This window comes from Pongo pygmaeus, chromosome 4 (genome assembly GCF_028885625.2).
Source record: "Pongo pygmaeus isolate AG05252 chromosome 4, NHGRI_mPonPyg2-v2.0_pri, whole genome shotgun sequence".
NCBI classification, from domain to species: domain Eukaryota; kingdom Metazoa; phylum Chordata; class Mammalia; order Primates; family Hominidae; genus Pongo; species Pongo pygmaeus.
This window is the reverse complement of record NC_072377.2, coordinates 36,741,155-36,759,012: the sequence shown is the minus strand read 5'-3', so window position 1 is coordinate 36,759,012 and position 17,858 is coordinate 36,741,155. Positions and strand designations below refer to the sequence as shown.

Here is a 17,858-nt window from a genome sequence, read left to right as displayed (position 1 = left end):
CCTCTCAACAACCATGGTACTGACTGAAGGAGTCTAAATGGGTACACAATATTTTTGCCTACTTTTTCATCTATTTTGAATGACATTAACTAAATCTAGAGCTTAAGCTGAGGAAAAGTTTCGTTGATTTTACTTAACGAAGTCAACAGCTAGCTTTTCTCAACTCATTGCTGAATGAATCAACAAAAGTCATTTTTCGTCAGCTTTCTGCCCCTACAAGCCACGTTAGAGCTGAAGCCAGAGGTAGGGTCAGCCAGCTATCAGCATCAAATCAAGAGGAAATGCAGTGAATACGAAGGCTGCTTATCTTGGTAGGCAGTTCTGGTTTCCTATTACATTCTAGCCCAGCAATGAAAAAAGCCTTCTTGGAAACACAGCCTGATACCCAGACTTCTCAGAGCCCTCTTTGCTCTGTCTTTCTGACCAAGGAGACGTAGCATGACCAGTCTTTCTTTTTTTCATTTTCTTTCTGTTTTTTTTTTGAGACGGTGTCTTGCTCTGTCGCCCAGGCTGGAGTGCAGTGGCGCAATCTCGGCTCACTGCAACCTCTGCCTCTGGGTTCAAGTGATTCTCCTGCCTCAGCCTCCCAAGTAGCTAGGATTACAGGCACGAGCCACCATGCATGGCTATTTTTTTTTTTTTTTTTGTATTTTTAGTAGAGACGGGGTTTCACAGTGTTGGTCACTGTAGTCTCAATCTTCTCACCTCGTGATCCACCCACCTCAGCCTCCCAAAATGCTGGGATTACAGGCGTGAACCAACTTGCCCGGCCACAACCAGTCTTTCTCCATGGTAAAGCAGCTCACCCTTTGCAAAACTGAGCTCCTTTAGTGGTCACTTATTTGAAACACATGGATTGATAGTCCCAAAGCTGACAAAAAGCTTTATGGCCACCAGATCCTCAGTGCAAAAGAACAAATCCTTTATTATAGATTACTCTGCAAAAATAGCAATGAAAATCAAAATAACTTCCTAGCAGAATTTGTTAGAGCTGAAACAAATTTTGCAAAGTTTGCATATAGGTGATGTTATACAATATATGGATGTCATGAGCAATATTCAGATCATGCACCCTTGGTTATCAATATTAATTGAGATTTCTGTTTTACTCCAGTGTTAGTATTTTAAGATTTCTAGAATCTAGAAAATATATTGACTAGAATGTTTAAAGTGATCAAAATAACTGTGCTGGATGAATGCTATAAACAAAGTTGCATTTTTGCTTAGTTTCTCTTTGCTAATGTAGAAAGTTCAAGAAAGGAGTCCTTCAGGGGTTCCTTGTTTTCCTAACAACAAATACTTCTTTTTTTTTTTTTTGAGATGGAGTCTCCCTTTGTAGCCCAGGCTGCAGTGCAGTGGTGCGATCTCAGCTCACTGCAAGCTCCGCCTCCCAGACTCACACCATTCTCCTGCCTCAGCCTCCCGAGTAGCTGGGACTACATGCGCCTGCCACCACACCCGGCTAATTTTTTGTATTTTTTTTTTTAGTAGGGACAGGGTTTCACTGTGTTAGACAAGATGGTCTCTATCTCCTGACCTCGTGATCTGCCCGCCTCGGCCTCCCAAAGTATTGGGATTACAGGCGTGAGCCACTGCGCCTGGCCAACAACAAATACTTCTTTGGAAAATTAAATATCATCTCATTTTCTAAACTGACACAATGTGCACACTGCAGCCTCAGAAAGAAGATATCATAGGTTTACTCTTTCAGACCAAACACGCACAATAAGTTAAAAGCTAAAGACCAACTTTAAGAATTTAGTCCACATTTAATCTGATAAAACTATTGAAAATATTAAGATGCCAGAAAATATTTAAGAGTAAAAGAATGAGGCATAATTTGAAGTAAAATGTAGACCAAATCATATTACTTAACTTTTGGTAAATGTTGGAGTTTGAAATAGTAAAATTTTACTAAAGTACCTCCTCTATCTGCAAACTTTGTCATGGACAATTTGGCAGACCAAAGTCTTCTAAGAGTTGTTACTATTCCGAATCTTCCAGAAAACGAGGTAGTGCCCCAAAGGAGCTCAAATGTCAAAAGGAAATCTCAAAGCAATAGAGGCAATGATCTTGACAGAAAGACCTCGCATTCTGAGGCCAACCACGAGAAAACTAAGTGCCTGACCAAGATGAGCCAGCCAACCGTTTGAGCATTAGTGCTACAGAAAGGCCAGGAGGCATTCACACCCATTGCCCAGAAAAACCTCAGCCTGCATATCTAGCCAGAAAGGGGACCAGGATGTCCACTTTCATGGCTCAAGGAAAATCATAGTGTTGATAGCACACCACTCACTGGTTTTACATGACACAAATGCTACTATTTCACAGTTAGGATCTTTCCATTTAGGTAGCAAAACCAAAACCAAACTAGCACTAATTTGTCTCAAGGTTACAAGAATTTGCTGTATAATTGTAATGTAATCACAGGAGTGTCATCCCATCACCTCTGCCATATTCTGTTGGTTAGAAGTCACAAGTCCCACCCACACTTGACAAGTGAGCTATACATGGCAGTTAGAGGTCAATCTAACATGCAAAGGTCTCTGGGCCTCCTTACCAGGCTGCTTCTATCTTCATAGAGAAGATGCTCTACAAATGTTTAAGGAATGAATGATGTCGAGATTCTAGTCCTAGTCCTTAACTCTGCTTGTGATCCTGGATAAGTCTATTGCCTTCTATGCTTCAAATCTTTTTTCTAATTTGTAAATGAAGAAGGCTCCAAGATTAAAAAGTCACCCTCCTTATTGGCTGGACTATTGCAGTAGTCTTCTAACTGGTTTCTCTGCCTCTACTTCACCTCTCTCCAGCCTATTCCCAAAAGAACACCGAGACCTAGGTCAGGATCTCTCTCCCCTACTGCCTCCACTGACTCCTCCTCTCATGTACTCAAAGCCCGAGACCATGCAATCAATGGCTGCTCCTGGCAAGCCCCCCTAGATCCACCTTGCCTCAGAACCCATCTCCTACTCTGCTCCCTCTCACCTGTTTCCACACTTGCCTCCTTGTCATTTCTCCATCATCTTAGACATGATCCCCCTTTATGGTCCTTACACTGGCTCTTCCTTCTGCCTAAAACATCATTCCCACATATCCACAACATTTGCCTCCTTTAAGATTTAGTTTGGCCAGGCGTGGTGGCTCACGCCTGTAACTCCAGCACTTTGGGAGGCCGAGGCAGGTGGATCACCTGAGGTCAGGAGTTGGAGATCTGCCAGGCCAAGATGGTGAAACCCCCTCTCTACTAAAAATACAAAGATTAGCCAGGTGTGGTGGTGCATGCCTGTTGTCCCAGCTACTCAGGAGGCTGAGGCAGGAGAATCACTTGAACCTGGGAGGCGGAGGTTGCAGTGAGCCGAGATTGCACCACTGCACTCCAGCCTAGGTGACAGAGAGAAACCCTGCCTAAAAAAAAAAAAAGATCTAGCTCAAATGTCACTTTCTGAATGAGGTCTACCTTGAACTTTCTTATCCCTTAGCTGGCTTTATTTGTTTCAATAGTTCCTATCACCTTCCAAAATACAATATAATTTTCTATTTATTATGCTTGTTGTTTATTATTTTCTCTGCCTGCTAAATGTAAGCTCCACAAGGTTAGAATTTTTTTGTTTTTTTTGGACAGTTTTGTTCACTGACCTATATCAAGCCCCTCAAACAGTTCTTGGCACACAGTAGGTGCTTAATATATTGTTGAATGAAAGAACAAACGTGACTTATTTTCTTTCAGATGAGTGGGATCCAACAGTGCCTGGGCCCCAGCTGGTGCTGAGCACACTTTCTGAATGCAGGAATCTCTCTGTTCTGTGCTCCCCAGTAAATCTGATTCCCTACTGCACTCCCTGAACATAGTAGCCTACCCTAAGGAATGTCCCCTCTGTACAAAACTGTGTGATTTTGCTCTCCTGGTCTGTGGGACTGGATCTTGACTGAATGATGATTTCTGCTTTCTAAATTCACAAATGAGGAGTGATAGCTATGGATCCCGAATTTGCTCCTAAGGTAGGTTTTTTTGAGTAGAAGGGAGAGCAAGTGTGATGCTGTAGAAAGACAATTCTGGGCCTGACCCTGTCAGTAACTTAGGGTAGGAGATGCTTTATCTAAATGATTTAATCTTCATATCAAACCTGTAGCGTTTAATATCAGTATCTCATTAATGAAAAGATTGAGGCCTAGAAAGAATAAGCCACTTGCCCAAGGCACATTGCAGTAAGTGATATGAGAGGATGGGATTGCAAACTTAGGTCTGCCTGTTTCCATATCTTCGAATCACACAATCTCTTCAGGCCTCTTTTTTCTTTTTTAAAAAAATCTGCAAAATGAGAGAGATCAATTGGAATGGGTGGTGTCTAAGATCCTCCCGAACTTTAAGTTCTGAGTTTAAAAGAACCATGTTCATCAAAAGCATTATAAATCTTAGCTGCTTTATACTAATTCATCTTGTTTCTGTTAATGAATTCTAACTCCTTGATAATGCATATGAGAGCATTTAATGAGTCAAAAAATGTTTTAGCAATTTAGCCATTACAATTATTATGGCAGGCATGCAATAATTATTTGAGGAATCAAATAAAAATTTCTATTTCAGGAATTGGCCCAATTTGGAGAAATCATAAGCCTGTCTCACGCTTATGATTTTTATGTTTGCTTACAAACTACAGTTTGATGAAGCTGTTGGACATAAATTTTCACTCGCTTATTTTCATTATTTTTAGAGCTAGGGTTTTACTCTGTTGCCCAGGCTGGTCTCGAACTCCTGGCCTCAAGTGATCCTCCCGCCTCAGCCTTCTGAGTAGCAAGGACTACAGGTGCACACCACAACACCTGGCTAATTTTAGAAGTTCTTTTAGAGACAGGGTCTCACTATCTTGCCCAGGCTGGTCTCAAACTCCTGGTCTCAAGGGATCCTCCTGCCTTAACCCCCTGAGTTGCTGGTATTACAAGAGTGAGCCACTGTGCCAGGCTGTATTAGCTTATTTTTACAAAGAAGGCAAAGCCATAATGGTGAATCTACCTGGGTGAGAGTTCTGCTGGTCCTTGGTCTTTTGTTTCTGTCAAACTTTCAGGCGTTTCCTGGTGAGAAGCTACTCAGTGTCGGAGGCAACATCTCAACCCTCCCCCACTCCCCTGTTTCTACATCCTTGGGAGATTTGGGCCTTGGCCTGGCTCATTCTTTTGTCCTTTGGTATTTCCTGTTGCTGAAGGTGGGAAATACCTGCCCCAGCTTTGTTCCACCAGGGGTGCCCAGATGAGCGAGCCCTGGGTTACTGATGACCAAGTAGAGTGGAGACACAGACTTATGTGCACACAGTGTGTCTCTTAGAGACAACTGCATTAGAATGACCTTGGAGTTTTAAGAAAGGCCTGGTGCTTTCTTCCAAAAACTGCACCGAAAAAGGCTATGTGAAGTGGTAATGTAATTTACAAATAATCCTACAGGTATTCTAAATGTCCAATCCATTGTTATTTTTAAAAATCTTCTATTCCAGAAATAGCAATTAAAAGCAGGACTTGTTGCCTTCCTTTCTGGAAAAAAAAAATTATTATGAGTGAGTAGAATCTGGGAATGAAATATGTTTAAAATTTCCCAAGTTCCGCTGTTGCCTTTTGTGTGTTATATGCTGGTGCACAGCAAGGGTGTTCCCATTTCCATCTATTCCCTCTTCTGTTCTTTCAGAGCCTCTGTTCTACTAACTGATATGTCTCTGTGCAGTATGAAGAGTAAAGTTTGCTCCTGTTTCCTTATTTTATGTTCTGCTCTAGAGCCCAGCCGAGACCCATTTGTGTTCAGACTGTCAGCACCAGTATTCTGGGGAATTATTTGTGGACAGGTTGCATCCCCTAAGACTGTACCTAAAACAGCTAGGGCTGGCCTGGGAGCGGGGTGATCCTAGCTTCTATAGTCTTATTTCTGGCAGTCTCTTATTTCTGAGTGCCCTTGACACATCGCTCAATGTTTCACTTTCTAAACTTCTGTTAAATTGGTGGTAGGAGGCAAGGGCTTAGAGGGAGGGATAAAAACTGAAACCCTGGTCCATCTCTTTTACAGTTTATTGTGAAGATGATAGATAGTAAGAGATGTGAAAGGGCTTCAAAAGTTGAATGTAACATACAAATTAAAACTTTGGGTGTTGTATATGGATTAAATTTGGGCTTTAGAAGCAGGGAGATACCTGCATCTACCTGATTCTATCCTGAAATTGCAGTTTTCCAATGCACTGATTTCCTTAGTTTCCTCAGTCTGTCTGCGGAACCTGCACAAACTGCAAAGTCCACTCATGCTTACCTTTGGCAGAGGCAGTACAGTACCGAGGCTAATTCTTTTTTAAATCCCACAATTTGGGAGAGCAAATGACTACAAATTCTATGGGGTACAAATTAGCAATACTTATCAACATTACAAATGAGTATACCTTTAGACCCAGCAATTTCACTTCTAGGTATATCCAGATACATGGGTGAAAGATCATTCATTACACCGTTTTTAAATAAAAATGTCTAAAGACTGGAAACAACCGAAGTGTCCATCAATTGATAATTGCTTAAATAAGTTATAGTATACCCATACAATATAGCCCTGAGAATGAGGGGCCTGTCTACGTGCTAAGGAATAATATCCAAGGTATATCGTAAAGTGAAAAAAGCAAGGTGAAAAGTGGGCTATGTATACTATGCTATTATTTGTATACAAAGAGTCAAAAAAGGAATAAATACATATTTATTTTTATAGTCATAGCATTTCTCCAAAGGCATATGAGAAATGAATAACAAGATAAACGGGAACCCTGGGGGACAGGGGTCAATGAGATACTTTCTTTTTATAAGCTTTTCTATTTTTTTATTTTGGACTGTGTAAATTTATTTACTACATAAGTAAAATAAAATAGGCCAAAAAAAAAAAAAAAAAAAAAAAAGCCCACAACCTTATCTCCCTCTTTCTTTTTTAATCTTATTGGATTCTTTTCTGCAATATTTCTGCTGGATGCCTGCATCTTTCTAAAATGTCGCTTTGATTCTGGGTTGATTTCTCCTCAATCCTGCTTTAATTTGCTTTAACGAGGAGTTTACTTAGTTTAGGCCATGGAGAGGAGATTGTGTTCAGATTTATAGTGAGTAGATCACTTTCTGACCAAACCGCTTTCTTTTTTTTTTGGAGACAAGGAAGCGAATCTGAAAAAACTTTGAACTCAATCATTATAGGCTCATGTGCTACTTCAACCAATTAGCCCTTGGAGTTACAAGTATGAGAAAACTGAAACCGCTCTGCAAAGATGACAAGCTCCTCGTCACCCATCGTGTCGTGGAAAGCATTGCAATGTCAGAACTTACAAGGCCCTGAAAAGTTTGTTGAATCTCAGGTTTGCTTACAAACTACTTCATTTGCCCTAAAACAGCAAATCTAAGAAAACAAAAATAAATAAATAACTAAATAAAAGCATAACTACTTTTTTCACAGGGTGTTTCTTCATAGACTCATAATTTCCTTCTTGATGTTTCTCTTCACATTCATCAAGTAGCTGAAGATACCAGCAAGCTTCTAGACAAGCACAAGAAACCTGAGTTTTTGTTTTATTTGCTTGAAAGATGAAATTTCAAGTAATGCAATGTGTATAAAAGAAGGGACCATCTTTGCAGGGTATATTTTTCTCCCTACTCTCATTAGGGATAAAAGAGCCTCAACGTACAAGGTTCTGAATAAGAAGTCTCTCACTAACAGCCTGCTGTCTTCTCTGTGTGAAGCAGCAGCAGTTTGTAGCCTGGAAACATTGTTGGAGAACTGGAGAAGTCTGAGGACAAGAAGAATGGAGTTGCCCTCTCTGGAGACAGAAACCCCGTCTTGAAATTCAAAACTTGGTTGTGCCTTTCAATTTGCTGCTCCTAAATTTACCCGCCAATCTTTGATAAGTTATACAAAGGGAAAAAGGGAGCGCCCTCCCTTAACTTATCCAGGGTATATCTTCCTTTATCTAAACCTTTTTGGGCCTTTTATCTTTCTCTTTTTGGTTTCAAACTCTCTTGAGCACATCTCTTGATAGGGCATAGTGATGTGAATATTCTTGGCCTAGGGAATAAGCTCTAGGCAATCTTGATAGCACTGAAGCTTGACATAAAACTCATCTTTTTTTTTAGATGGAGTCTCAATCTGTCGCCTAGGCTGGAGTGCAGTGGCGCGATCTCAGCTCACTGCAACCTCTGCCTTCTGGGCTCAAGCAATTCTCCGCCTCAGCCTCGCGAGTAGCTGGGATTACAGGCAGCCGCCACCATGCCCGGCTAATTTTTGTATTTTTAGTAGAGACGGGGTTTCGCCATCTTGGCCAGGCTGGTCTTGAACTCCTGACCTAGTGATCCACCTGCCTCGGCCTCCCAAAGTGCTGGGATTACAGGCGTGAGCCACTGTGCGCAGACAAAATTCATCATTTTTATACTCAGTGAGTATAGTAGCTAAACTTTGTGCACTGAAGTGCTCTGTGTGTTTTCTCAGCTCCCAGCAATGATGCAGCTCACCTAGCTGCCAGCAAATACTTGATGAATGATAGTATCCTAGTGTTCCATAAATATCAAGTACCTGGAATGTACAGCTTGGAAAAGACAGTGCTCAAACTCTGGTTGCCTCCTCTAAACAGGTTAGGCTCTTCACAATCTTATTTATTCCATAGCAAAAACAAAAGTCTATGGTTTTCTTCCCCTAATTTATGAGAGACGGGCAGAGACTGAAGGGCAGAAGGAGCTTCTGCAAAGCGTGCCATCACTGTGTTCTCAAACACTGGCTAGGAAACACTGATTATCAGACCCAGAGCCAGGGGCCCTCAAGAGGTCAAAGGGAGACAAGGGGGCTATTTGTTAGACTGGAGAGACCAGCCAGAATGGGTTATCTAGGAAAAAGATTCTAGCAATGGTACAGTGTCATGCCCTGGAAACAAAACAAAGCAAAATAAAATAAAACAAAGCAAAACACGTCTGTTTATTATTCCATATATTCAGATATTTTAGAGGAAGATAAACTAGACTTAAAATGATAGAATTTTGGAGTTGGAAGCAGATATTAGTCCAAACTTACTTTGCTGATGAGAAAATGAGACCCAGAGATTTGTCTTACATCATAAATCGAGTTAGTTGATGGTAGAGCCGGGCCTGTACTCAGGATCTTTAGACTCTCAATGCTTTCTTAGCTGCGTCCCAGACATTTGCAGATACAAATCAGAAGGAGGGTGGCCTGGTCATAGCTTACGTGCTACAGAGAGTGCAACAGAAAGTGCTTTGTAAATTGTAACACCACAAAAATGAAAGGTATTATTACTGCAGGTTAATTGTTCTGAACACACTTGCTTATTTGATTACCTACTTGAAAGAGAAATTTGAAATTGCCTGCTCTGTTTCCTCAATATCTGAGTTGACAAGAAGAAAAAGAGCAAAATAGAATCCAGAGATACACTTAGAACAACATTAAGACTTCTACCCACTGCTTCAAAACAACCTTTCCCAACTCTCTTGGAAACCAGCCACATTTCTCTCAGGGTTCCAGCCAGCCCCCACTCTGACCAGAGTGGCAGTTAATGGGCAGTAGGCACCAAAGGGCTGGAGGAAAGAAGAAACCAGGGAGGTGGTGAACACTCAGATTGGCCCTGAGAGGTATGAACAAAAAATTCACTATTGAGTGTATTACAACACTTATTAAAACATTTCTTAGCACCTCTCTGTTTTCCTGAGAGAGGCGTCTACTGTCAGGCGCCCCCTCCACTAAGTAGTCTACTGTGATTATGGCTGCCTGGGGATTACTTTCTGGTTCTGCTCAGGAGGCCAGATCGGTAAGGGACAGATAATGATGGTATCACTTACTCTGAGGCTTTCATTTCTGCATCTAAAAGCCCGTTACAACTATTAAGGCTCTTCCTACAACTCTCTTGGCTCTCTTCTCTAGCTAAGGAAACAGAAGCCACTTCTAAACCAAAACCAGGTGAGTATCTTCTCCCATCTCTGCCCCCCAGCCTCCCCAAATGCCAGGGTCTTATAGCTCTCTGGAAGATCAGCATCATCAAATCAGTGCATATGACAGCTTGAAGCCATATCAGGATGTAAATAAAAGATGTGGGGTTTACAATGTCTATGGACAGTTTACCTGGCAAGCACTTAGGGAAATCATTTAAGGTGATACGGCTTGTGCATAGCAGAACTGGGATATAAATTTTGGCAGACAGTTTTTATAATTATTCTATTTTATACATGAAGAAACAGGCTCAGTTCCAGAACTGGACATAAACCTAGGCTGTCTGACTCCAGAGCACATAGCTCTGATCTCCACTATACCTTACTGGGCTACACCCTCACAGTAGGAGGCAGCTCCTGGAGTGCTTTTGGAGAAGGTGGGAGAGGGCTGGGATGTATGTGTGCTGTGGGCACATGTGTTATCACTAGCCCGGACAATTTTTCTGTATTTTTTTCTCCCAGGGGAGAAGATAAAGCACAGATAAATCAGACCCTAGTTCTTATAACCTAACCCAGTGTGGCTTCTCCAGAGAAAAACTCTGCAAATCCACAGCTTCCTCCTCCTCCTCTCCTAGCCTCTGCTGAGTGAAAGCACGGCTGAGCTCTGGTAACACCAGGGGACTCAGGATCCCCCTACCCCCAGCTTGTTGAAGTTCCTCTCTCCCTGCTCATTTCCAAGAAGTGTTGAAGAAACCGTAAGTCTGAACCCAGATATCTGTCCATCGTTGTTTGGATTGCTGTTGTTCAATCAGTGTGAAAATGCCCCGCTCTCAGGGGTTCAGGAAGTTGAGAGGTGTGGGTGCCCGACTGTGCCTGCTCCACGAACTCAAGCAGTTGGCTAGTGTGGTCCCATTACCAGGTCAGTTCAGTCCAGCAGCTGATAGCAAACCACATTGATTAACCTGCTTGGCTGACCTAACTGGCTTGGCCAGTTACATCCAGGCACAGAACACCACTATAGCATTTCTGAAAGATTAGTGTTTTTAAGCATGAAGGAGAGGGCCCTAGAGTTATGGAAACTGTTCTGAGAATTGACTCACTTACAGAGTAGACTCATTTATACAGTAGGATAGCCCAATTCACTGATCCTTATTCACTTGAAATCCAAAGACAGAACTGTCTTCGTTCAGTTTGGAGGTTGGAGGAATACCTTCTAAGTCTTGATTTGCAGCAAGGTTCTTCCATTGTATATCTACCTCGGTGGCATCCCACACCACAAACTCAACAGGTCCAAACTGAACTTATCCTCGTGCACCCCCAAGGCCCCAGTCTTTTTCCTGTATCCTACCTTCAAATGTGGCGTCATCAGCCACTCTGCCACCTAAGCCAGAAACTGGGCCATCGGTCTGCAGTCCACCTTCTCTCATTGAATCAATTGCCAAGTCTCACCAGTGGTCTTTCAGTTCGACCTCTCTTTTCCATCTCTTCCATTGCTACCTCAGGCAGACCCTCAGCAAATTGCTGGATTAAAGCCAGAATGGGTGTTATAGCACCCAGAACAGTGTGGTGAATGAACACCTGGAGCCAGAACGGTGGATTTGAATCCCACTCAGTATTCATCAGCTGTGTGATAAGGATTTGGGCTTCAGTTTTTTCATCTGTACAATAAGAGTAATAAAATTACCTCCCTCTCTGGGTTGTTGTGATAATTAAATAAAGTTAATATACTTAAACACAACAGTGCTTTCCATACATTGTGGGTGTTAGCTATTACTATTATTATTATTATTATTATTATTTTATTTTTTAGAGACAGGGTCTCGCTCTGTCATCCAGGCTGGAGTGCAATGGCATGAACACGGCTCACTGCAGCCTCAACCTGCTGGGCTTAAGTGATCCTCCTCCCACTTCAGCCCCTCAAGTAGCTGGGACTACAGACATGTACCACTACACCCGGATACTTTTTAAAAAAATGTTTTTGGAGAGATGAGATCTTACTATGTTACCCAGATTGATCTTGAACTCCTGGCTCAAGTGATCCTCCCTCGCTGGCCTACCAAAGTGATGGGATTATAGGTGTGAGCCACCTTGCCCAGCCCAAAATAGTGAACATCAACAAGACTATTTCTTTTTTTTTTTTTTAAGATGGGGTCTCACTATGTTGCCCAAGCTGGTCTCAAACTACTGGGCTCAAGAGATCCTCCCACCTTGGCCTCCCAAAGTATTCGGATTACAGGCGTGAGCCACTGTACCCAGGCTTTATTATTGTTAGCAATATATATTACAACTATAGCAAACATATAGCTACAGGAAACTGAGGCTCAGAGATGCCTCCTTTTGGATCACACAGCTATTAAATAATACAGCTGGCACATGGATGCAGATCTACCTTCATCAAAAGCCACACTCTTTTTTTTTTTTCAGATGGCACATCTAGGGCTCCTAATGTGGCTATTAAAAGGAAATAGAACCTCTAAAGTCCCAACACAGAAAAATGCCATATTATGTAGAACAGTGTGCATAATATGATCTCATTAAAATTTTTTTTACAGCTAATTAGAAACTTCTCTATTACTACCTCTGATCCTTGTATATTCCTTTCTCATCTTATTTTTCATCCATGTCTCCTATGAAATTACCTGAGAACAGGGGATCCCCATTGCATAGCACAGGGCAAGATACATAACATCCCATATTTGTTAAATTGAATAGCATTGAATTTTTTAAAATAAATAATTTAACGTATTTACTTCGTAGATAATAGCTATCGGTAGATAATATAAAAATAAGGGGAAAAAATCAAATGATACAAAAACTTACTCAAAGGAAAGTAGTATTCCTTCCACCCCATTCCCTAGACACCTAGCTCCTATCCCAACAGGGAGCCATGCTGACCAGTTTCTTGTATATCCATCTAGAGATATTAAAGAATTGCACTGAATTTTAGTGCAATTTAAATTCATTGCCAGAGTATTAGAGAACAGAGGGAAATGCTTTATAAAAATTTAGCCAGGATGATTTCTTTCCTGAGAAGTCACCAATTTCTTTCAAATCCATATAAAGGAGAACTCAAATGTAAACTCTGTGAGTGTGTGTGTGTGTGAAGATCAATATCAGAGAAAGGAGAACTCAAATGTAAACTGCGCAAGAAGGACTGTGCAAGGAGAACATCAGAAAAAGGAGAACTCAAATGTAAACTCTGTGTGTGTGTGTGTGTGTGTGTGTGTGTTTGCGCGCCAAGACCAACATCAGAGAAAGCTGCTAGTTTACTGTGTTTGTGAATGCCTTCAGGTAAAACCACCACTCAATTCTATGCATTCCTATTTATAAATATCCCCCAACCTTGCAGCTGATCTTATAACCCATTTCTTTATATTGTTTGGCCTGAGATTTCATTTTTATTGTGCAATTCATTCCCTAGCCATGGAAAGAGTCAGTATTCTGTGACTTGAACATGACAAAGGACTTTTCCTTTCTTTCAGCTAGATGTCTGAGGTCACTCTAACACAACTTACCACAGTCTGAAGGGAGAAATTTCTTTCTGGAGGAAGAAAGACAATAACCACTCTTCCCAGTGTGGTTTTTGTCATACGGATGTCCACAACAGCCCTGGCAGACCATTATCTAATGCTTTCATGATGGGCCCTCTAAGGGATGTGGAGCTTGGCACTGTATTCTCTCAGATTGCTAACCGCTCCTGTTACATGAGCTTTTGTCATGGCATGGCACATTCAGACTTTGACGTTGCTTAGAAATGGCAATAGAAATGACATAAAATTGTACAAATGGTTCTATGCTTATGCTTGTAGATGAATTGATTTCAAAATATTTATAATTTTCTGCTTTATTTTGAATATATGGATTCATGTCTTTACCATAATATTTTTCTAGTTTCCACTTCTACACATTAAATCACATATATTTTATTTCAAAAAGGCAAAACAAAACAGTCTAAAAAAAGATTCAACCCAGTACATAGGTTTTCCCAGCGATTTTTTTTTTTTTTTTTTTTTTTTTTTTTTTTTTTACTAAAAGCAATAAAAACCTAGGAATTTGAAAACTAGGTAATAACTATAGCTCTTCTCATCTCTCATCTTGGGGGAAGATAATTATCTCCTTCTTCCTTGCTAGCATCTTTCTTGTTTTTTCTTATGCTACAGCAAATAAATTAAGAGTTGGTGTACAGACACATTCTTTTCCTATCTCTTAGAACTGGTAGACATGGAACCCAGTGATAAGCTAAATAGAGCCTTTATATCCACTGGGTTCTCGATGGAAGACACACTAACAGATAACTGAAGGGTTCTTCCTTCTCTCCTAAATCTGTTTGCTCCTAAGTTGTCTGTTTGCTATTCCAAGTCTTTGATGTAGACTCAGTGGTCTCTTTGACTGTCAATGAGCTCTTTTTATGTGTTTCTTTGTTAGTGCCTTCTTCTTGTTGCTTCTGCCTCCTCAGTTTCCATTAGTAAAGCCAACCATGAGGGCACCCGGCCAACTTATCTACCCTAGCTCAGCCAACTCTTATTGCAATTCTCACAAATCTTAGGAAAGCCCTCATTGGGTGAGGAATGATCCCAGAACTCCTAGAGAAAAACACACTAGGGATGATCCCAGAACTCCTAGAGGAAAACAGACTTTTAAATCCTGGCATTATCTTCCTTTTATTAGAGATGTTATTGCTTCGTACTAATGACTTAGGAACTTCCTTCTCCATCAATCTGTATTCCATGTTCAAGTTTTATGACTTTCCATTCCTCTATTCTTGAATGGAAACATTTCTGTCTTAGAAATTCAACTCTTCTTGTGTTTACAACACGATTTTGAATGGTGTTTCTCCATCTTTTTCAAATATACTCCAGTATTACTGAGCTCTATTTATTATACGTATAGGATCATGAATTATAAATGAGTATTTGTTAAATGAGTGAGAAGGAAGTGGCTTAATGGTCTATAGGAGAACTGTAAGTTTTCTTTTGAGTTAACTGGGTAAATCATATAGTTAAATGACAATGCTATGTGAATGCATCTAGCACTGCTAGCTAACTGGCCTTCATCAGCTCATGAGGGTATTTCCCTTCCTGGCATCTCTTAAAAGATGTCAACTAGCAGCAGAGCAGAGGAAGAATAGAGTGGTTAAGAGAATGGCCTCTGGTGCTAGACTGAATTTGACTTCCAGCTCTAGAGTTTACTAGTGTTGTCACTTTGGGCAAATTGCTTGATCTCTCCATGGTCAGTTTCATCTACAAAATGAGGAATATCATAGTAATCATACCTTCCTACTCGCTTCATAGGCTTGTTTGAGGATTAAGTGAGCTAATATAAACAAAACTCCTACAGAGTAGCCGGAATAGTACTGTATAAATGTTTGCAATTATTATTATGCAGCTATTGCTTGGCTTGGCAATGACTTTGATTCAGAGTGAAAAATGAGGCAAGCAGACTGCATTTTGCATTGACTTCCAGGACAATGATGTGGGACTGAAATACTTCACCCAGGAATATATTCAAGCCTGGAAACCTACTGTGGAAAGCCATTACTTCTCTGGGTCAGTTGTTAGGACAGGTTCTGTTTGAATATCTCTAAATTAATCCAACCATCATTAATCACCAGTGACTACTAATGGAAGACAATGATGTTAAAATGGGATGTATCTAAAATCTTGTGACAAACTCTCCTTCTATATTTCATTTGTCTACAATTTAAGAATTCAATTTTCTTGAAAAAAGTTATATTTACACACCACAGAATTTTCTTAATCTTTATTAAATCATTACCTCTTTAAAGTTGATGGAAATCTTGGCAAACTCCAAAGTAGAGATTAAAACTGAACGGAATGCTTCTTTTTTGGTGGCAAATTGGTAGGTTAAGTTAGAATATTTTTACAACCTGTCATTGGCTTATATGTTTGTCAACCTAAGGATTTCTGTACTGGTTTGGTCAAAAATTCCAAATAAGTAGGTTTTTTTCAGCTATATTTTAAAGTAGGATCAATGCCACCCATAAGTAATAAACTATAACTTTTAAGATCAATAAACAAAACAAAACAATAATATTGTATTAGTACAGATTGCTGTCAACCCTGCTAAATTAGTAAGAGATGGAAATGATTCAAAAAAAGGTATAGCTGGTTACGGCAGGCTCTGCAAAGCAATGAATGAAAGAGATCTGTGTTAACATTTTCCCCAATCTACCTTTCCCAGTTGCTGGGTGACAAAGTGCAAACACATAAAAGATTCGGTCTCTGTGTCTAAGTGTTGATACTCAGCTTCAAGTCAGCACCAGTTAGAATATAATTACTATTCGGAACCAACATCTCATTTTAGGTGTACTAATTGTATAAATTAGTTTTAAGTGCAACTGACGTTGTATATAATTACATTTTGGCCAAATCTAGCATGCTTGCTTTGTCATGCCTAATGATTAAATGATCACTTCCTTATCCTTACATGAAATGGGAAAATATTTTATTTATTTTTCTTCCTCACACAATTGATTTGCATAATGCCTAGTGATGCCTAATGTTGTGTTTACTATATATTGCTCCAAACATGCCATAACAGTCATTTTTATAGAGAAAAATCATCAAGATCAGAGGAAAGCCTAGGCTATCATTTTGATACCTACAACTAGTTCATCTGATAATATTCCCTGGGCAGCCAGATGCCCCAGAGAAACAAGATACAGGTTTTTTTGTTTTTAATCAAATGACTCACCCACAATGACAGCGGTGACAGTGAGCAGCACAAAAGCATTCCGAAACAGGTAACTTTTAACATCCTCCTTTGTAATGTTCTGCACTTTCTTCTTGGCCAAAAGTGTGCGTTTACGGACTCCCTGCTGGAATCTCTCCATCCTGCCGCCCATCTTGGGCTCTTCTCCATTGCTTTTAGTCATATTTTACTTTTCTAGGAGGGTCTCTTCTTTGCACTTCAGTGTCTGGGAATCACCCACAGAAAGCCAAACCTCCTCTTTGGTATTAGAAAACACAACTAGAATGGGAAAAAAAGAGACATGACTTATAGCCTCCAGGGGTGAGAAATCAGTGCTGCTCCACACCACGCAAGCTCTTGGCAAATTGCATAATCTCAGCAGGAATCAAGGACTGGAGAGCCACAATACCAGACTTCAAGGTTGCAGTGTGCATATTTTAGTGGACCACGTGTGAGAAATGTGCATAAATTCGGAATATATTCTATTTTCTTTTTAAAAATCCATCCTTCCCCTTCCAATGAGGCTATAAAAGGGTTCTTCAGAGCTAGATCTGACTGAGAACCCCTATTCCCACCCTCCCCCGCAGAACCCAGCTGATGCCTTGCACAATGTACACACTCAGTAAATGTCCAATTGAACTGAATGCACAGAAAGTACTCAATCATTACTTGACAAATTATGCTGTATACATGATTGAAAGCATAATCAAGTCAATAAAAATAATTAAGATATTGATTGGTGGGAGTTGTCTCTGTTATATGTAGTAAAGTAACCAGCTATTTTCTTCATTAAGAAAAAAAATAATAATATCTACTAGTAAATATGGTCATAAAAAGAACACAAGTGCCCACAGTACATGGGAAATACGTGTGACTATTTTACAGGGTAATTTTTTCATTTTTTTTTCCATGAAATAAGCAAAGTGCTCTGGGCACATCTATAAATCATCTGAAATTACAATTCAGCTTCGTTTTTATCACAAGTAGAAGTATGAAGTAGCGTTTTTCTTTGTGACACACATGCTGGAGTCTTCCGAGGAAACTATCGCTGACTTTTTAGCATTTTAAAATTTAGGATTTCTAGAACAGATGAGGAGATGAAACCAATTTTCATTCCAAACATTACAGCTTGTGGTTTCTGGTTTCTTTAAAGCACTCACGCTATTTAACTACATTTCAGTAAATCTCTTTCCTGGTGGAAATCAGCTGTTCTGAAAAATCAAGGG

The 17,858-nt window shown here is 40.3% G+C and overlaps 1 protein-coding gene across 3 annotated transcripts in view; it reads right to left on the bottom strand.

Moving 5' to 3' along the window:
- Window positions 1-17,858, bottom strand: part of SLC1A3 (solute carrier family 1 member 3) — an 82,628-nt gene that overhangs the window by 63,953 nt on the left and 817 nt on the right. For 2 of the 3 annotated variants that reach the window (XM_054487069.2, XM_063664726.1), the window contains one exon: window positions 16,636-16,911. In XM_054487069.2, coding sequence (XP_054343044.1) covers window positions 16,636-16,816 — 181 coding nt within the window. In that variant the 5' untranslated portion in view covers window positions 16,817-16,911. Of the gene's footprint in view, window positions 1-9,055; window positions 9,230-16,635; window positions 16,912-17,858 lie in introns of those variants that run through there. The other variant, XM_063664727.1, reaches the window with a different exon arrangement.